Here is a 21,545-nt window from a genome sequence, read left to right as displayed (position 1 = left end):
AAAAATGTTTGTGTCATGGAGAGCTTGAAGATTAACTTCATGGAATTTGGTTCAAGGTGGAGATTGTTAGGAAGTGTCCCAAATTCCTAATTAGTATAAATTCTTTTTTTGTAAAGAATATTATATAAAATATTTATAGGTTGATATATCATTATAATATTAGACTTCCTTATAGGATAAGTAAGACTGTTAGAAATATCTCTATAAATATTTTAAGTTATGAGAGGAAAAAGTTATAAGATGTAATGTAGATGGACCTGTAAAGATTGTACAAGGTGGATAGAGATGCGAGAAAGAATGGGAGGTACTCGGTGGAGCGAGAGGACTCATAGTCAGGTATACAAGGAGTGGGGAAACATGAGATATTTTAGGAACCCAATAGTTATATATGATTCTGTCATCTGTAATATTCTCTATTGTATAGTGAAATCATTATTGAGAGGGCTCATAGTTGGGTATACAAGGAGTGGGGAAACATGAGATATTTCAGGAACCTAATAGTTATATATGATTTTGTCATCTATAATATTCTATATTGTATAATGAAATCATTATCTCTCATCCGTGGACCTAGGCATGGTTGACCGAACCACATTAAAACCTTGTATACTATATATCTGATTGTTTTATCTTTGCATTATTGAACTAACATTATTGACATCAAAGTTTGGGTTGATATTCATAATTTATTAAAAACTATTTATTTTTTATTCAAAAATGTTTTATTTTTAATAAGATGTGAAGTAAATTTGGTTTAGATTATATAAATTGAATTTACAATTTGTGCATTGTACAAAATCAAAATGAAAAATTATTTTTAAAAACGGTTTATGAAAGAACTCTTTGATTTTTTAAATTTTTGAAAAATAATTTTAAAAATAACTTCCATTGTAGAATCAAAATATCTCTTACAAATAAAAATTATTTTTAAAATGTGGATAATCATTTTAAGTTTTGAAACAGATTTTTATTTTATAAAACATCATAAAACACCTTAAAATAAAAAATCGTGCTTAAAAACCATTTTTAAAAATCACTTCCTAAATAAAACCTAAAAAATTATTATACAAGTTGGATGACATTTTCTTGCGGATACTCCTCCATGAGACCACGTGGAGGAAGCAATGGGGGCGAAGCAAGGGATATATGCTATACTAGCCTTCCAAGCAAGGCACCAAGGCTTTTTGTTCCTCCACTCTACTACTGACTATTTGAGCTACTCAAACATTATACTAACACTCAAATTTTGTCTCCTTGATGTTCTGTTTTCCCCTTTGAGAGTAAAACACCATGAGGGATTTCCTTCCATTAAATACCCTATTAGAAATGATTTTCACTTTTTTTTTTAATTTTATTTTATTTTATGTAAACGTAGCTTAAGTTGCAACCTTTCTTCCATGATTACATGTCTTACATTGATTGATTCTTGTACACGTCTTCTTGATGGTATAATTTGTGAATTCATCTCATAATTTTGAATCACATTTTTCCTTCATAAAAAGAACGCAATTTTCAAAATTGCAAGCACCACACTGCCGACACAAGAACCATGGGCATCATCTCAAGCTTCACCTCAAGTCTGAAAAATCTATAGAATTAATGTGATTCAACTAAATCAAAATCGATCAAAGATATTCAATAATTATTTTGTCTTTTAGACGATGGGCTCAAGTCTCTCGGGGCCCAATGCTTGCACCGAGTGCTGATGCCACCTAACTTATAGTTAACGTTTTAAACCACGGTGAATAGTTCCTAATAAATAGTCATTATACCAATCCACTGATGGACAAATTGGGAAATTTCCCACAGTTTTCTCTCTCTCAATGTGGACATATTCACTTATGTTCTGACTACCAACCCTGTTTGTTTCCATAGAAAAATCAAGGGTCCATCGGTCACACAAATCTGTAATTTGATTCCAAAAAAAAAATATGGGTGGGGGTGGGGTTGGTGACAGCGCTCTTCACGCCACTCATCTGCACTTCATGGCAAGCCCCGAGAAGCACATTTAGGAGATCTAAAACTTTAATAAGCATGGATTACAGGAATGAAGTTGGGAGATTAACGGGGAGTGGATCTCTGTTTAAAGTCAATCCAAAATTGCCAATTTTGAGATCTCCGAGTCAAACCGTGTCAAGCCCCCAGAAGAAGATTAAACAAATAGTACCTGACACAAAGCTTTGATGAGAGTTTGAAAATTGGAAGATAGAAAAATGGAAAAGAGAAATGTGCTCCAGAGACAGCTTGTACTGCAAAAGTTCGACCACTCTGCGCAGATCTAACTTGCAGGAATCAGCATTAACACTTTGTCATCATTATCTGATTTCTTTTTTTAGAATTTATCATAATTGAGAAGATTTATTAAGAATTTATTTTTCTAATTTCTCTAGTTTGATTGTTCGACGTGGTGTGACAAAAGGTTTGGTTTTTGTGATGACCCAGATTTCTGATTTTTTATGTCTTTTTATAATTTGTATATTTCTCAAGTCTCTGTATCTCTTCAAATGCTGTTATGAGACGACACGTGGGAAAAAGTATTAAATAGCAGCATTATTTTTTTTTAAAGAATGGGTAGGAATAATTCTATTAAAAAAGTTTATGTTAATTTTTTTTTTAATTTTAAAACTATTTTTTTTTTCCCACAGGGAAAAATATTAATTTTTTTTAAATATCTAAAAATTCGGCTCTTAATAATCCCAAGGTTTCGTTTCGAGAATTTAAGATATTATTATTTTTATATGTAATCAATGAAATAGTTGCTTTCCTTAATCTTGGAGAAGGACTAATCACGGATTAACTAAACTTGAATAGGATGTATTTAAGGATAATTTATAGTTTTAAGACATAAAACCAAGCGGAAAAGATGCCACGAGGGATGGAGGGGCCACATGGGATGACACCTCGGATTCCGGTTTGACCGAATGAATACCGCCACGTACGTAGGTGAAGTAATAAAGGCTCCACAGCTGCCCTCACTTTTCGCCGTTACCAACTTTAAATGCTTTTATTTATTGTTTTTATTTATTTTTCTCTTGCTTTTCAGAGATTACCAGCAGCAGCACAGACACATACCACTGCTCTCTTTAATGCCCACTAGGGTTCCAGCCTTCTACTTATCTTCCCTTCTCCGGCCAGCTTTGCGACTATTTCCCCTTCAATTTCCCTTCAAAACCTCTCTTATTCCGCCGCCGCCGTTGTAATCTTTCGGCATTCTCGCCTGATTCAGCTGTATCGGGTGGGACACTGGCCTTCCGGCGGCGGTGTTTCTTTTTCGGCGTCCGGTTTAAATGGTCTCTTCTTTGTGAAATTTAATTGTTTCTGGTAGCTGGGGTTTATGTTTTGAGGTGTTTGTTTTGCGATTCAAACGGTGTCATTTTTGCTCCATTGCATGCGTCCATGGCTTTCTGAGGTTGGTGTCGTAGGCTTTCATGGAGGAGTAGCGTTTTTCAGGCTTGAGTGGAGAGGGAAAATGGTGGTGACACTTTTTGCTGTTCTGTTTATAGTTCCTGTTGTTTTGGGATCTCTGGACCCGGGCTTCAACGACGACGTTTTGGGGTTGATTGTGTTCAAGGCTGGCCTCCAAGATCCGGAGTCGAAGCTCATATCTTGGAATGATGACGACAACGACCCCTGCAACTGGGCCGGTGTGAAATGCGATCGCCGGACCAACCGTGTTTCGGAGCTCCTCCTTGACAACTTCTCTCTTTCGGGTCGGATTGGTAGAGGCCTCTTGCGGCTGCAATTCCTTCGGATACTGTCGTTGTCGAAGAACAACTTCACTGGGACTATAAACCCCAGTCTCGCGCGCATTGCAAGCCTTCGAGTTATTGACTTGAGTGAGAACAACCTCTCTGGACCAATACCAGACGAGTTTTTTCGACAATGTGGATCGCTAATCGTTGTTTCGCTTGCTGGGAACAAGCTTTCAGGGCAGATCCCGGATACGTTGAGCTTATGCAAGACACTGAGGGGAGTGAACTTCTCCTCTAATCAGCTTTCTGGGCAATTGCCCGATGGAATCTGGTCTTTGTATGGGCTAAGATCGCTTGATTTATCCAATAATTTTCTGGAGGGTGAGATCCCAGAAGGAATTGGAAGTTTGAATAGTCTAAGAGCAATTAATTTGGGGAAGAACAAGTTCTCAGGCCGCATCCCAGACAGCATTGGAAGTTGTTTGCTTTTGAGATTGCTTGATTTGAGTGAAAATTTATTTTCCGGGGGGCTTCCAGAGTCGATGCAGAGACTTAGAATGTGCAATTATCTTAGTTTACGGGGTAATTTGTTGACGGGAGAAGTTCCTGACTGGATTTGGGGGATGAGAAACCTTGGGACTCTGGATCTTTCTGCGAATGTGTTTTCGGGTCAGATTCCAAATTCAATTGGAAACCTTTTATTGTTGAAGGAACTAAATTTATCCTCTAATGAGTTCGGTGGAAGTTTGCCAGAGTCTATGACAAAATGCACTAACCTTGTGGCTATGGATGTTAGCCACAACTTGTTGACAGGTAATCTTCCCGCCTGGATTTTTAGTTTGGGTTTACAAACTATTTCACTTGCGGGGAACAAACTCAATGGAAGTGTAGAATACTCTCCTCTAACGTCAATGGCTGCCTCTTATCAAAGACTTCAGGTTTTGGATTTATCATCAAATGCCTTATCTGGTGAAATTTTATCCGGGATTGCGGCTTTTAGTAGTTTGCAGTTCTTGAATATGTCGAGAAACTCTCTGATTGGTTCTATTCCAGAAAGCATAGGTGAATTAAAAACTTTACATGTCCTTGATTTGAGCAACAATCAGCTAAATGGAAGCATTCCTTTTGAAATCAGAGGTGCAGTTTTGCTGAAGGAACTAAAGCTGGAGAAGAACTTTCTTACTGGGAAAATTCCAACCCAGATTGAGAAGTGCAAGTCACTGACCTCTTTGTAAGTTGTCTCTTTCTGCCTTTTTTTTTTCCTGCGTTGTAAAATATTCTTTGGTGCTATTTTTAACTGATTCAGATTGATGGAAGCTTTCTGAATAGTGGAAACATCTTTATTTTTTCTGGTTGTATTTTCTCAATACTCCTGATAGAAAATATATGCACATAGCTTTCACTGTCTTATCAGTTCAACTATCCACAATATTGCCTTAAGTGGTGCCATATAGCAGAATCCGTATACTAACTATTCTTGCCACCCTCCATTGTTGGAGCATTTTGATCCAAGTTGTCATTTCACACGGTGATGCATTGTTACATGAGGTGACTGCATCAGCAGCCAAGTCAGGTGGCAGGAATAGTTAGAAGAAAAAAAAAACGGTGGAAAAAAGCATGTCTAACCGTTTGATACCTGAGACTCTTAAAAAGTTTTCATTTCTGAGTTCGTGACTTGAAATAGTCGAATAGAAAGGCTTGTTGGTACTTTTGATTTTCTTACGTTATTAGGATGTTTATATCTGGAATCCTTTAATATAAAAAATAAAAAATAAGAAAAAGCCACTTGTATCTTCTCATTTAAAGATGAACCCTTGTGGATCTTGGTTAATATGATGATTTTTCTTCCTGTCTGGTAACATGGATAAAATGTTTGTTATTTAGTTGATTACTCTCAATTTTTGTTCTCAATTTTATATCTAGCAGCCTACATATTAACAGTTCTGATAAGTGCCTGTTTTTGTGCCTTTCATTTGAATTGTGTAGGATCTTATCTCAGAACCACCTCACAGGTCCAATCCCTGCAGCCATTGCTAACCTCACCAGCATTGAAAATGTGGACTTGTCATTTAACAATCTCTCAGGAAGTTTACCAAAGGAGCTAACAAATCTCTCCCACCTCCTATCCTTCAATATCTCTCATAACAACATCCAGGGTGAATTGCCATCCGGTGGCTTCTTCAACACCATCTCCCCATCATCTGTCTCTGGTAATCCATCCCTTTGTGGCTCTGTTGTGAACCGCTCCTGCCCTTCTGTCCATCCCAAACCCATTGTCCTTAATCCTGATTCTTCTTCCAACTCCTCTAATGCCGGCTCTTTCCCTTCAAATCGCCGTCACAAGATTATACTCAGCATCTCTGCTCTCATTGCCATTGGTGCAGCCATTTTCATTGCATTTGGTGTTTTAGCTATCACTATCCTCAACATCCACGCCCGGTCATCTATGTCTCATGCTGCTGCCAGCCCAATAGTATCTGGTGGGGATGATTTTAGTCATTCCCCCACTAATGATGCTCAGTATGGCAAGCTTGTCATGTTCTCTGGTGATGCTGACTTTGTTGCTGGGGCACATGCATTACTCAACAAGGATTGTGAACTCGGTCGTGGTGGGTTTGGAGCTGTTTATCGAACAATCCTTCGAGATGGGCGTTCAGTTGCTATCAAGAAGTTGACTGTTTCAAGTTTGATCAAGTCCCAAGAAGATTTTGAGAGGGAAGTGAAAAACCTTGGAAAGATCAGGCACCATAATCTAGTGGCACTCGAAGGGTATTACTGGACTCAATCCTTACAGCTGCTCATTTATGAATACATCTCCAGTGGGAGTTTGTATAAACATCTCCATGAGGTTCCAGGCAAAAGCTGCCTTTCTTGGCGAGAGAGGTTTAACATAGTTCTTGGGACCGCAAAAGGTTTGGCCCATTTGCACCAGCTGAACATAATTCACTATAATCTCAAATCCACTAATATTCTGATAGACAGTGGCGGTGAACCCAAGGTGGGAGACTTTGCCTTGGCAAGGCTGTTACCAATGTTAGACCGCTATGTTCTAAGCAGCAAGATTCAGAGTGCACTTGGATACATGGCACCTGAATTTGCATGTCGAACAGTGAAAATAACTGAGAAATGCGATGTGTATGGGTTTGGTGTCTTGGTTCTGGAGGTAGTGACCGGGCGGAGACCCGTGGAATACATGGAGGATGATGTGGTTGTTCTTTGTGACATGGTGAGGGGAGCACTTGATGAAGGTAAGGTGGAAGAATGTGTTGACAGGAAGCTCCAGGGGGAATTTCCAGCTGATGAGGCTATTCCAGTGATAAAACTTGGGCTGATATGTGCATCTCAGGTGCCATCAAATCGGCCAGACATGGGAGAAGTGGTGAACATTTTAGAACTGATCCAATGCCCGTCAGAAGGCCAAGCATTAGAATGAATTGAAGTTTGTAGAGGTTAAGAAAAAAAAACACAAAAAAACACCAGGTAATGGGGGTTCATCGGGGAATAGGAATCCGGTTTGTTTGATTAGCTAGAAGGAGAATAGATTGTGTTGGAAGTCCTTTTCTTTTCAACCTTCTGTTTGTTGTTTTGTATTCTTGTTTGTATTTTTTTATTTGTCCTGGTTACAGTTATATTACCGGATTCCTTTTCACCGGTACCAATTTGGGACCCTTTGATATTATCTCCACCATATTTGTTTCTATAGAAATGAATCTTTGTGTTTTGTTTTACTTTGTTGCCTTTGTTTTTATATTGTAGGTGGGACTCCACATTTGATGTATGAATACAAATCTAATAATCCCTCCATTCTTCTCCTTAACCTGCACGTGCCCATATAATGACATGAACTTGTCAAAAGCTATGCCACCATTCAAATGATTTTAACATCCCACCCACCCACCTGCATTTCCCCTCAAGATTCCATAATTAAAGAATAAATCCTTCCTATTCTACCTACCTCACCCTCTTTTCTCTTTGCGGGTGAGTGTATCTTCACAGTATTTTCTCATGTACGGAAGGAGTTTGTAAGTCTTGTGAATCATCCAAAACACTTGACTGTGGCACGGGAGACAAAGATTTAGTAAAGAAAGGAGATAATTTGATGGTGAGGGTCATTTTCCAATACAGCAATATCTTTGCAGAAGGGCACTCTTTTGCTTTATTTTATTCAACTTTTGTTCAAATTTATTCAAATACTGAAGAAGTTCAACAAAGTTACTCTATGGTTGCCCCCCAACTTCCCTTTCTTTTTCCCGGGAAATCTTTCCTTCCTCACACCCAAGACTTGGTCCCAAATGATATTTCCATTCAAAACAGCATCATGCCCATTTGTGTCTGCCCACTGGTACTAATCATGTGGCCAGTGCACTCTTGCATGGGTGGGTGAGGCTCACACCACAGAGTCAGCCCCTGTGTTCAGTATGGTTGATCATTATTTATTAATGTTTGGGGCGTGAAGGGTGTTTTTTTTTTTTTTTTTGTGGGTTTTGGGGTGGGGGGTGGGGGAGATCTAACGAAAATGGTGTTGGACCCCAAGGGAACTTAATGGTTTCAACATCATCAAAGCACATCACATGCGTGGTCCTCAAAAGCACTTATTAGCTTTTTGAAATGGAATATTTAGTGCATGAAAATCATCACGGGTCTTTCAATGGGCACTTCTAATGTTTCTGTTCTCAAAGGAGGAGAAACAACTTTTCTTTTTTTTTTAAAAAAAAAAAAAAACTATTTATTGTTTATCATAGTTACAGTCTAAAAACCAGAAGGATTGCAGTCAAAGGGTTCATAAAGTTGCAAAAGCAATCCATGCATCTCGTGAAAAAATAGAGTAGACCCTTCTTGGACTGTGGGGGGAAGTGCTCAATTTTTGTGTTTGAAGAACTTTTTCTTTTAACCTTGTTTTACGTGCTTATGGAGAGTCAGAAGAGTGATAGGTCTCCATGCTCTCATTGGTTTTGAGGCTATATAATGTTAGGCATTGTGGGAGACAAATGAACTTGTTACCATTACAAATCTCAGGTTCATTTAATCTGAGAAATGAAACTTTTCCTTCTTTTTTTTTTTTTCCTTTCTTTTTTTTTTTTTTTTGTGGGGGTGGGGAGGTTGGGGGGAGGTTCTTATGGACATGCAGGCTTAAAAAGGAAAATGGGTTGCCCACATTAGTTTCTTTGCAGGGACAAAGGAACAAGGAAATTACTTTAGCAGCTTAATGAATGGAACACACTTGAGAACTAACAAGAGTAAAGGCAGTTTTTGAATTAGCTAGTGAAGCCATTTGCAATTGGAATGGAGTCATGATGTTGCCATACTGTTGGCCTTTTAAATTTGAAGAGTGGAGAGTCAAGACTGAGGAGCTGTAGTAAACAGGTGAGACTCCATATGAATCATGGAGTCTTGTATAATACTTCAGAGACCTCCCTTATGACAATGTGGCATGAGGCAATATAATGAAGCATTTTTGTCCAAGTCCATAGTAGTTAACTTAATTCTTAAGGTTGTTGATAATGGAGCTAAGCTGGTTATCAACTTGAATGAAGAGAATTAAGTTGTGTACAGGCAATGGAAGAAAGAGCTAGCTTAATCCAAATCAAGCTTGGAACTTTTAAAAAATAAAAATAAATAAAAATAAAAGGCCACAGCAATTCAGGGGAGATGCCCAACAAAAAGGTGAAATATGCCATATCTATTTTGTTTGTGGGGGAGCATTGTGGGGTTCCATTTAGATTGAAGGACAGCCACCAACACCCTGTGTTTCCTAATTTGGGTCCCCCCTCTAAATAAACAAGTGATTCCATTCTTGTTCTTCTTTTCCTTTTTCTTTTTATCCCTTCTGTTTGGTCGAGTGGTAATTCTACTTGAGGCCTTGAAGTGGTGAACATATAAGAATGATGCTTGGGAAGCTCCCTTCCATTATATGATTTTGCATACAATTAGGTGTATTTTTGCTCATATATCCGTTAGACAAACAACCCTCAACTACCCAATAAAAAAAAGAGTATTTCATCCTCAAGTTTTACCACATCTGAAGCACCAGAGGGGCCTTCATAAATTGATTTCAACATTTCCGTTATCAAAGTGGGGTACCTAACCTAACTATATAAATAAATAGGTCACTAGCTTAAGCACCGACTGGCAACCTTAAATGACAAGAGATCAAAACTCTGTTGGTTGAAAGGCACTGATTACCAAAGCCAACGGCTCCATGAATAGAATTTCCACAACCAGAACAGGCCACCTAGGCTTAGTGGAACCATCAGGGAAAATGAATTACATTTCCAACATGACAAGTCTGTGGACAAGCATTCTCAAAATGATCATTATCATCTACATATAATAATAGTATCATTATCATCTACTCTTCAGAAGAAAACAACCCCTTTTTACACACTTCTGGGGAATAACCAAAATTGTGCTCAACTGTCCTATAACTTCCACTATCAAACACTAAAAAGAAAATTGTGAAAACGATTTACATTCAATATTTTGATTCCTCCTTGTAAACCTATCCTTTGTCTTCTTCTTATTGGACAATCTTCTTCCTTCTTCACTGATACAATTCTAATCATCCCAATCATTTTCCCATCCTTCTCTGTTAGAAGACCTAGTAGTAAGGCCATTTGATGAGATGCTACCTACATACCGTCCTCCTGGTGACTTCACTGCTTTATCCTCATCCCAGTCATCATCCCAACCTTCATCCCAACCTGCTGCTGTTTCCACATTAACAGCTGGAGAAGATTCTGGCAAACCCATTTCAAGCTCTTGATATGGAACTCCCCCCTGATGTCTCCTCTTTCTAAACTTGCAACAAGTCCACATCGCTCCCACAACTAGAGCTGTTAGAAACAAGAAGTAGACACCATAGATGGGTGTTACTAGCTCAGAATGAGGGAGCCACTGGAAAAAGTTTCCTTCAGAAATAAGATGGTTTTCAAACACACAATCTTTATTTCCAGCATTTAATACTAGCTTAGAGCTTCCAGTTGACAAGATGTTCATCTGAAAAACAAACAAGAAATGAAGTGTAAAGTTGCTTAAGAATAAACAATACAGTTCCCTAATCTCAAATAGTAAAGCACAAACACAAATTAGTGAATTATTCAACATTCCAAAATATGAATCTCAGTTGTTATGATAGAGTCCTTAAAAGCATGATATGATATAACAAATTCAGAATTTATTATTTATTTAATAATATCCCAATTTCACCTTTATCTATCTCTATTCCATGCATTATATCTTATGAGCATTCTAGTCTGACATCTTTTGCATTGTATATGACTTGGGTGCATTAGGAGTTGTACAAAAGATCTAAATTATGATTTCCTTACAAGCAGATGATTAATTCATAACCAATTCATGGACTTAAGCAATCCATTTGAGGCTGTAATGCATTAACCATCGAGATGAGATCCCTATGGTGACTGCACTAGTGTGTACGGTCACATATTGAATAGGACATATGGTGAGTTATGACATAAGACTCTTGGGTAATCATGAATTTATTAAGCTGCTATATTGTATTGTCTCTCAACTTTGAGGGAATACTAAATTTGTGCCAAAATTGCAGTAACTTTGACCTAAGGGTAAAATCCTAAAATAATCATATATTCCTTATGAATTAAGTCATTTTTTATGGAATTTGGTAGCAACAAGTATATTCAATAGAAGTACCATGATATCTCGTAGACTTTGAGATAGCGCATCCCTTTGGGTGATACTAAAGAAGTGTGTTTAGGTAAACTATGGTCATAGAAATTCCTTAAATGAAACTCGACATGAGCTCTTTGTGAGCTAAGACATGTTAATTGATCACACAATAGGAGGATTTGTAATTCAAGGATGTTACATGTAATCTTGAAAAGCTATTAACATTCACCTAGTGACGTTAGTTCATATGCAGACTGTATACAATGGATAACAAGTCATAGACCCCAGCACTTTGTGTCTTATTGTTATTTATATAGGGTACAAAAGTGCAATTAACTCTTTGCAGTGGGATGTTAAGTCAATTTTAAAATTGGATTTTGAATAAATCAATATTATTTTATGGGTCCCACTGGTTCCTTGATGGCACGGTTTATGAGGGTTAAATTAGTTTTTTGTTCACTTATGTACATAAGGGCGTTTGGAAAAAAAGGTTACATAGGAGTTGGTGAATTTTATCTTTGAACTAGACTAATTGATTAATTACAACCTTAGTGGGTTAATTAATAAATCAAGACCCTTTTTGGGCTATTTGGGCTAAATTAAGTGACTAAAGCTATAGGTATGCTCAAGTCACTTAAGCCAGTGGAAACCTATAAATATCCCTTTAAGAGTTAGGGTTTCAAACTTTTGTTGTCCATTCATTTATTCTCTCTTACATTCTAGAGAAAGAGTCATAGCCTCCATCTTTTAGATCACCATTTAAGTGTCAAGATTCAAGGAGGAGCCATTGGGTAGAAGACTTAATGTACAAACTCTTCTTCAATATTTTGTTCCACTCTTCACCTATAGTATGGGAACATCCAAATCTTGGTAAGCACATTTAATCACTAATATTCTAGATCTAAAATGTTTTTTGATATCATTTGTTTCCGTGGTGCATAGATCTAGAGGCCTAGGAAGTTTTTGCATGCGCCTAATCAGATTCAAAACCAGTGAACGGAGTAATCCAAGATTCCTAGCACATCCAAGCTGAAAAGTTGAACACATGACCAATTGTTGAACTCAATAACAAGATCTCAACCTTGCTTTACCATATTTCATACAAGAAATAGCAAAAAAGAAACCATACCCCACTGCACCAAGTCCAATGTGTATTCTTTACCGTTTTTCAATAACAATAATTAGGGATTCTCCCTTCTCTCTCTCTTCACATGGTATCAGAGCCTAGAGAGAAAAAAAACCCTAATTATTTCCGGTTTATCCGTGAATCCATTCTGGGAAATCTTTCAGTGACCGTGTTTCATTCTGGTCACCCTTCCCATCTCCTAAAGCTTCCGATCAACCGTATCGCTGTCAGAAAACCCTCACCGCCGGTGACTTTTCCGATGAAGTCCTTTTCCGACACCAACCATACCATTAGGTGCGCAAGGAGGAGATCTTCAACTTTTCTCAAAGCACTGAAGGAAGAATCCCAGCCACGCGTCATCCACGCGTGTATCTTCTTCGGCGGCCTGAATCTCACGCACCGGCACTTGAGGGCGTGTGGGGCACTTTCCGGCCACGTGCTTCCACCTCCAGCCTCACCTGACGCCATGTAGCCACCCTCCATCTGCGCTTGTGTCATCTGAGCCCTAAAAGTGCATTTTTTGGGGTTTTTTTGTCTCCGCCGGCCCTTTAAACCGCCTTTCCGGCGACCTCCGGTGACTTCCTCTCCACCCCAAGCCTTGCATGTGTCTTAGGAAGTCCGCGATAAGCTGTATTAGGGCTCTCTTCGATCCAAACGTATTTCGTTCACTAGATAAGTAGATATGGCTACTAAAAGTTTCACTTTTTCCTCTGTCATATTTGAATCTCCTATGATTACTTCGGAGAAATTGATTGGGAGTGAAAATTATTTGTCATGGTCTGCCTCTGTGGAGCTTTGGTTTATGGGTCAAGGTTATGAGGATCACCTTGTTACGCAGGAAGCAGATATCCCTGAGGTTGACAGAGTACAATGGAGAAAGATAGATGCACAATTATGTAGTGTGTTATGGCAATCAATTGATCCTAAGATTCTGCTTCATCTTCGGGCCTACAAAACATGCTTTAAGTTTTGGAATCAGGCGAAAGGATTATACACGAATGATATCCAACATCTTTATAAGGTGGCTTCTTCTATTGTCAATGTTAGACAACAAGACATGGATTTATCTACTTATATTGGCCAGATTGCCTCTCTTAAGGAGGAATTCTTGACCGTAATGCCTCTTACTACTGATGTTGGGAATCAACGAACACAGATTGACAAATTTTTCATGGTTCTTACGCTTATTGGCCTCTGTCCAGATCTCGAGACCGTCTGCGATCAGATTCTTGGCAGTTCCTCCATCCCATCCTTGGATGATGTGTTTGCTCGCCTCCTCCGTATCTCCTCCACTCAGACTTTGTCATCTGATAACACTTCAGATTCTTCTGTATTAGTTTCTCAAACTGGTTCTCGAGGAGGATGCAGTGGTAACCGAGGTAGAGGCCAACGTCCTCATTGCACCTATTGCAATAAGTTTGGCCATACTCGTGATCGGTGTTATCAGTTACATGGGCAACCTCCCCGCACTGCCCACGTGGCCCAGTCATCTGATCCTCAATCGCCTCAACCTCCCAGTTCCTCCACATCTCAAGGTATTTCCCTCACTGACAGTGAGTTTGATGACTATCTCCATTATCAGGCCACCAAGTCAGCTTCTGTTGCTTCTGTTGCCCAGACTGGTAATGCTTCTGCTTATCTTACCCACACATCTTCTCTTGGACCTTGGATTCTAGATTTTGGCGCTTCTGATCACATATCTGGTAATAAGGATCTTTTCTCTTCTATTACTACTACTTCTGTCTTACCTACTGTTACTTTCGCTAATGGTTCCCAAACTATGGCTAAAGGTTTTGGTTTCGCTCATCCTCTACCTTCCCTACCTCTCCATTCTGTCCTTTATGCTCCTGAGTGTCCTTTTAATCTTATTTCCATCAGCAAAATAACTCGCACTCTTAACTGTTCTATCACTTTCTCTGATAAATTTGTGACCTTGCAGGACCGGAGTACAGGGAAGATGATTGGCATAGGACGTGAGTCTCAAGGCCTCTATCACCTCACCGCGCCTTCAACTCCTGCAGTTTGCATTTCCACTGATGCTCCCCTCCTCATCCAAAGTTGCCTGGGCCACCCTAGTCTATCCAAGTTCCTAAAAATGGTCCCTAGTTTTTCATCTTTGTCGTCGCTTGCGTGTGAGTCCTGTCAGCTTGAGAAACATACTCGTGTCTCGTTCCCAAAGCGTTTGAATAATCGGGCAAAGTCTCCTTTTGAACTTGTCCACACTGATGTTTGGGGTCCTTGTCGGATCGCGTCTACTTTAGGATTTCAATATTTTGTCACTTTCATTGATGACTATTCTCGATGTACTTGGTTATTTTTAATGAAAAATCGAGTTGAGTTATTCTCTATTTTTCAGAAATTTTATGCTAAAATCCAAACCCAGTTCAATATTTCTATTTGTGTGTTGAGCAGTGACAATGCCAAGGAATATTTTTCTACACCATTTACTTTATTTCTGTCCCAACATGGGATCATTCATCAGTCTTCTTGTGCTCATACTCCTCAACAAAATGGGGTAGCTGAACGTAAGAATCGACATCTTGTTGAGACAACTCGTACTCTCCTTCTCCATAGTCATGTTCCTTTTTGTTTTTGGGGAGACGTTGTTCTTACAGCATGTTATTTGATTAATCGTATGTCATCATCTGTATTACACGATTAGACTCCTCATTCTCTTCTTTTCCCTGACCAACCACTTTATTTCCTTCCTCCTTGTGTTTTTTGTTGTACTTGCTTTGTTCATATTCTTACTCCTGGATAGGACAAACTTTCTGCCAGAGCCACAAAATGCATCTTCTTGGGATATTCCAGACTTCAAAAGGGTTATCGTTGTTATTCCTCTGAGACTCATCGCTACTTTCTCTTCGTTGATGTCACTTTCTTTGAGGACTCACCGTTCTTCTCCACCTCTGAGTCTGTTCCTGTTTCTGATGTCTTACCCCTTCCCATTATCTCCCCACCTGATGCAGTGTCTTCTCGCCCACTTCAGGTTTATCATCGTCGTCATCGTGTCGCTGTTCCTCCTTCTTTGGTCGAGGTACCTACTGACTCACTTCCTATCCCTTCGGCTTCTCCTGCCCCGGCTCTGCCTCCTTCTGCTGACTTACCCATTGCTCTTCAGAAAGGTAATCGATCTACTCGTAATCCTCATCCCATTTACAATTTTTTGAGTTACCATCGATTATCTTCACCCTATTCTGCATTTGTTTCTACTATATCTTCTGTTTCTCTTCCCAAGTGCACCCCTGAGGCTCTTTCCCATCCAGGCTGGCGACAAGCAATGGTAGATGAAATGACTGCTTTACACTCCAATGGCACTTGGGATCTTGTTGTTTTACCCTCTGGTAAATCTACAGTTGGTTGTCGTTGGGTCTACACAGTTAAGGTTGGCCCTAATGGTCAGGTCGATCGCCTTAAGGCCTGCTTGGTTGCTAAAGGCTATACTCAGGTTTATGGTTCTGATTATGGTGACACTTTCTCTCCTGTTGCCAAGATAGCTTCTGTTCGTCTATTGCTCTCCATGGCTCCTATGCGTTCTTGGCCTCTTTATCAGTTAGATATTAAAAATGATTTCCTTCATGGGGATCTTGCTAAGGAAGTTTATATGGAGCAAGCACCTGGTTTTGTTGCTTAGGGGGAGTCTGGTTTAGTGTGCAGGTTACACCGTTCTCTATATGGCTTGAAACAATCTCCTCGAGCATGGTTTAGCCGTTTTAGTTTTGTTGTTCAGGACTTTAGCATGTTTTGCAGTACAGCAGACCATTCTGTTTTCTATCATCATAACTCTTCGGGGCAGTGTATTTATCTGGTAGTTTATGTGGACGACATTATCATTACAGACAATGATCAGAATGGTATTCAGAAACTAAAGCAACACCTTTTCACCCACTTTCAGACTAAAGACTTGGGGAAACTCAAGTATTTCTTAGGGATTGAGATAGCTCAATCCAGTTCCGGTGTGATTCTTTCCCAAAAGAAGTATGCTTTAGACATCTTGGAAGAAACCGGTATGTTAGACTGTAAACCGGTAGACACTCCTATGGATCCAAATGTCAAATTTATATCAGGACAGGGGGAGCCTTTAGGAGATCCTGGGAGATATCGACAACTTGTAGGTAAACTGAACTACCTCACCATTACTCGTCCAGACATTTCTTTTCCTGTAAGTGTGGTTAGTCAATTCCTACAGTCACCATGTGATAGCCATTGGGATGTTATAATCCGCATTCTTCGATATATCAAAAGCACACCAGGCTAAGGTGTGTTGTACGAGAACAGAGGTCATACCCAAGTTGTTGGTTACACAGATGTAGATTGGGCTGGCTCACCCACAGATAGACGTTCCACTTTCGGGTATTGTGTTTTTATTAGAGGTAACCTAATATCTTGGAAGAGTAAGAAACAAGATGTAGTGGTCAAATCTAGTGCTGAAGCCGAGTATCAAGCTATGGCTCTGGCAACATGTGAACTCATATGGCTGAAACATCTTCTTCGGGAGTTGAGATTTGGAAAGGATGAACAGATGAAGCTCATCTGTGACAACCAAGCCGCTTTGCATATTGCATCCAATCCAGTCTTCCATGAAAGGACCAAACACATTGAAGTTGATTGTCACTTCATTAGAGAGAAGATCGCATCAGGATGTGTGACAACTAGTTTTGTCAATTCAAATGATCAACTAGCAGATATTTTTACTAAATCTCTCAGAGGTCCTAGAATTAAATACATTTGTAACAAGCCTGGTGCATATAACATATATGCTCCAGCTTGAGGGGGAGTGTTAGATAGTGTATAGTTATTTAGGTTATTTACTTTTCCTTTTCCTTTTCTTTCCTTATTGTATTATGGGTCCCACTAACATGTATATATATATATACCAAGTCCAATGTGTATTCTTTACCATTTTTCAATAACAATAATTAGGGATTCTCCCTTTTCTCTCTCTCTCTCTCTCTCTCTTCACAGGGACTTTAGAGCATAGCTTGGTAAGACCCAAGGAAGGGTAGTTTTTTTGAAATCATTGTTTGATTTTTTTCACTGTTTTGTTCTCAAATTGGAGTATTCTTTCTTTCTTTTCATATGAAATATCTGTTCTGCTCATTTTCAAAATCAAAATCCTCCTCTAAAAATGGACAAATTATTTCTATAGCTGAAATAGAGGATCATCTCCAAAATTGGATGATTCCTCAAAGTCCTTGTGGCCAGGACTCCAAAGTTCCTCTATTGTAAACTACTTTTGAAGAAGTTTTAGGAATCATCTAATTCTGGAGGTGATCCTCTATATCAGTTATAAAAACAATTTGGTTATTTTAGAGGAGGATTTTGATCTAGAAAAGGAGTGGAATAGATATGCCATATTAACAGAAAGCAAGAATACTCAAATTTGAGAACAGAACACTGAAAAGGATCAGACAATGATTTATGCAAAACTGCCCCTCCATTGTGCCCTACCAAGCTGTGCATTGAAGTCCCTAGTGTTTTTTATTCTCGTATCAGAGATATTATCTCTTTCCAATTCTCTGGTTCTAACACCAATACAGTAAAGACACAAATAAGTGAATTTGTTAAAATTCTAGAACATGAATCTCATCTAAGCTGAAAAATTGAACACATGAATCAACCTTGCTTTATCATTTCATCCAAGAAACAGCAAAAAAAGAAATCATACCCCACTCCACTACCCCACCATGTCATCTCATGCAATTTCCTATAAAACCACCCAAAAATAGACTATTTTTGTAAGCTTATTTTTCCTCATCATTATTACTTGACAATGTTTCTATTTAATGCATGCAATAGAAACTGGTGACACTTTTGATACTACACTAAGATTAAAAACCATCATATGAACAGTAGTTCAGTAGTGTTCCATCAGAAAGGCTTGTATTTCAGGTTCATGCCATCATTCTTTTTCCAATGGCTTTCATAATGATCAAAAGAAAAAGACAGTAGCAGAAGAGAAAGGACCCATACACTTCTAGTTTGATGTTTTGGTATTACTAGAACCTCCAAAGCATCTTTCACAGAATCCGAGACAGTAAGATTCACTTTCAAAGTGTTCTCTCCTTCATTTTGGACAATGAGGGCTTTGGATCCTGTTACAAAGGAAAATGGAAGGCAATGAAGATCTCTCTCCTTGACAAGAAATATGTAAAACTAATGGTATATCAACACAATATTCTGTGGGGAATTGAATCCATGTCAATAAACAACAAATATAACAGAAAATAAGTTAAGCGACAAACAGTCAGACAGCATTCCAAATTTGCAGAAGACATTAAATGATGTTTTATTAGCTTCTTTGAATCCTTAATAACAAGTTACTCGAAGGATGGCAAAAGAACTCAAGGCCCCACTAAAGGGTAGCAAAAATGGATACAGGAGGTTAGATTTGAGGCCATTTGAGATAGATAATTTGAGTGACTAAACATGCCTAAAGCTTATCACAACAAAAAAAGCACCCACACAGAATAATATAGCATCAGAAGTACTAACTCATCCTACGTAGAACTGCAGAAACCATCCTAATCAGATATAGCTTAGTAGAAAGTCAATGCCCAGTGAGACATCAATCCTTTATAAGAAGCAAAATGTTTTTTTTTTTTATAAACCAAGAGAAAAATCATATTAGAACACGCCAAAACAGGGGGCACTCCCTAAGTACACCGGCAGTATACAAAGAAGGCCAATAAGAAACAAAATGTTATTAAAGAATGTGTCCAATAACACATCTTAAACACTCAGAAAGAAATAAAAGCCAGGAATGCAGGCATGGACAACTATCACACACTCATATGGACTTGGAGCACAGAGATAAGAACTCCTCCAAACATTGAGATGAGGATATGTTTGTGCATATGTGCACTCGTGAATCTATAAACATAAAAATATTCACATTGGTTTGAGTCTTGAGTATGGATTTGAACAAATTTATATGAACAAGAATATATTCAGCATGCCTCTAAGGCTGTGCATGTGAAATAACAATAGAAATCAATCTAAAAATATAATTTTTTAAAGTTTTTTCTATTTGGCCTTTAAATGGGAATAAAACCTGGAACCTTCTCCATCATCTTGCACTTTAGATAGGACTCAAGGCCAATACAAAAAACAAATATCAATAGCTTCCAAAACATAAGCAGGACAATCACATATCCTTCCACACAATTCTGAAATAAACAAATGTAGACCCGTTGAAGTTTCCGAACCAAAAGCAGACACTTGTGTTCAAAGTTACACTTTAGTTGCTCTTTACCCTCATGGACAGATTTACACTTTAACTAGTGATTGACATGCCAATAAATGTTGATAGAGGAGTAACCAACATATCATAGAATAAACATCAACACAATTCAATATCTCAAAAAGGAATCCGTGCTTTTAACTAATATATTAAGTTCTGTTTGACAGCCGTAACATAGACACCTAAAGATTAGAATCCACTGTGATTGTTCTAAAACAGGAACCATGAAATGCTTTAAATTATAGTCCACTTCCAATATTTGCTTATAAAAAAAACTACGAAGTACAAAGCAAATAGCTAAAAATGCATTTGTTTCGGTATCCCCATTGAAACTATTCAGACTACAGGAGAATGCTGCATCTAACTCCACAAGCAGAAAAGTGGAAATGATACACAAGGGAGAATGGTAACCACAGTAACCAGGTTACCGCTCACTAATAAGAGTGGAATTTTGAATTCCTGATTTCCTCCATATTATGTAATAGAAAAGCTTGAAGCTAAACCATTTATTTTGTTGTCAACATTGCAATCCAATTGCTGTTCTATTTATATTGCACTTCCTGACTGCCACCTTTCGACCCAATAAGTAATTTCAGATATGGTGTTTGCTACCAAGCAAATGCACCTCCAAGAAGTCCAAAATTGTTCTACCAGAAGCAGTAACAGTTTTACTGACATCATTTAGACTCCTACACATGCCTGCCAAACTTTATACTCAACATTTGAAATAGTAAAATCTCTAAGTTGTACAAGTGTTAATGAGCTGCTAGCTCTAAAATTCCAGCACGGATGTTCCACAGTTGTCTAGCCCTGAATCTGCCATTTATCTCAATTCTCAATGCGTTTAAGCCATCATATTCTCATACTTATGTAACAAAATTGAGGCCAATCTCTGAAATACTTCTATATCAGAAGTTTTGACAAGACAATAGTATTTAGATAACAACTCAGTATGATACCCAACAAATCTTGTCAATAAAAATTTAGTTCATTTAATTTGATATTGCTCTTAGTAGTTTTCCAAAATGAGACTTGCAGACCCCATTCACTAAAACTGATACTAAATGCAAGTACAGAATCATTCTACCTAAAGCAACACCACATTGCAACAAAACCATAATCCATGAGAAAATACCATTTTCAAAACTTTGAATGCAAGCAATCATCTTTTTCTTGGGGTCCGTGCACTTCTCAAGTAACCCATCACAAGTCCCATATGTTCCCAGTTCTGAACTGGCTTTATTATCATTTTTCTCTTTTTGCTTCCCTTTTGAATCTGCTTTTGAAGAGTTGGTAGTGGGTACTGGGGCATCCTTCGATTTCTCCTTCCCGAGTTTGCCTGGATCAATCGGGTTTGGCTCCGATTGATTGCCAACAGAAACTGGAGACGGCGGCGGATCAATCTAAAAACAATGGTTTACGTCTCAGAATCGCAATCATTATTTCACTTCAAAATAAGCAATTCTAATCAGAGAATTGTTTTCAGTACTACCTTGGTTGCAGTGGAATCCTCCTTTGGCTCAGCATCAGCCAATTTTCGGAACTTACCAGCTACTGAACCACCAGAAACATTTACAACCAGAAAAAGCAAGAAAATCACAGGAAGAAATTCATTTCTATCCATCCAAACAGACTTGTGATCATGAAAACAACCTCCTTTTCCTGGAAAATTACAAGTCCTTAGCCAATAGCAACTGAAATCGAATCACTGAGCTTAGACTTCACGCATTAAATAAAGGAAGGAGTTATTGAGGGTATAAGGAGATCGAAGTTTAGGTTTTTGTTTTCGATTCAAAACCAGTGGAAGTGGAGAACCACCAGCTCACCATGACGCAAT

The 21,545-nt window shown here is 38.5% G+C and overlaps 2 protein-coding genes across 2 annotated transcripts; one reads left to right on the top strand and one right to left on the bottom strand.

Moving 5' to 3' along the window:
- Window positions 1–3,051: 3,051 nt before the first annotated feature.
- Window positions 3,052–7,420, top strand: LOC117920843 (probable LRR receptor-like serine/threonine-protein kinase IRK). The gene is made up of 2 exons (XM_034838502.1): window positions 3,052–4,923; window positions 5,679–7,420. Exons 1-2 carry the CDS (start codon window positions 3,389–3,391, stop codon window positions 7,123–7,125), a joined length of 2,982 nt encoding a protein of 993 aa, XP_034694393.1. The 5' UTR covers window positions 3,052–3,388; the 3' UTR covers window positions 7,126–7,420.
- Window positions 7,421–9,934: 2,514 nt separating this feature from the next.
- Window positions 9,935–21,545, bottom strand: LOC117921256. Its single transcript, XM_034839098.1, has 4 exons — window positions 21,201–21,545; window positions 20,844–21,111; window positions 18,439–18,560; window positions 9,935–10,688 (listed from the first exon to the last, which is right to left on the bottom strand). The coding sequence occupies exons 1-4, from the start codon at window positions 21,330–21,332 to the stop codon at window positions 10,248–10,250; spliced, it is 963 nt and encodes a 320-aa protein (XP_034694989.1). The 5' UTR covers window positions 21,333–21,545; the 3' UTR covers window positions 9,935–10,247.

This window comes from Vitis riparia, chromosome 8, assembly GCF_004353265.1.
Source record: "Vitis riparia cultivar Riparia Gloire de Montpellier isolate 1030 chromosome 8, EGFV_Vit.rip_1.0, whole genome shotgun sequence".
In the NCBI taxonomy this organism is placed as follows: domain Eukaryota; kingdom Viridiplantae; phylum Streptophyta; class Magnoliopsida; order Vitales; family Vitaceae; genus Vitis; species Vitis riparia.
This window is presented reverse-complemented; position numbering and strand designations above follow the sequence as displayed.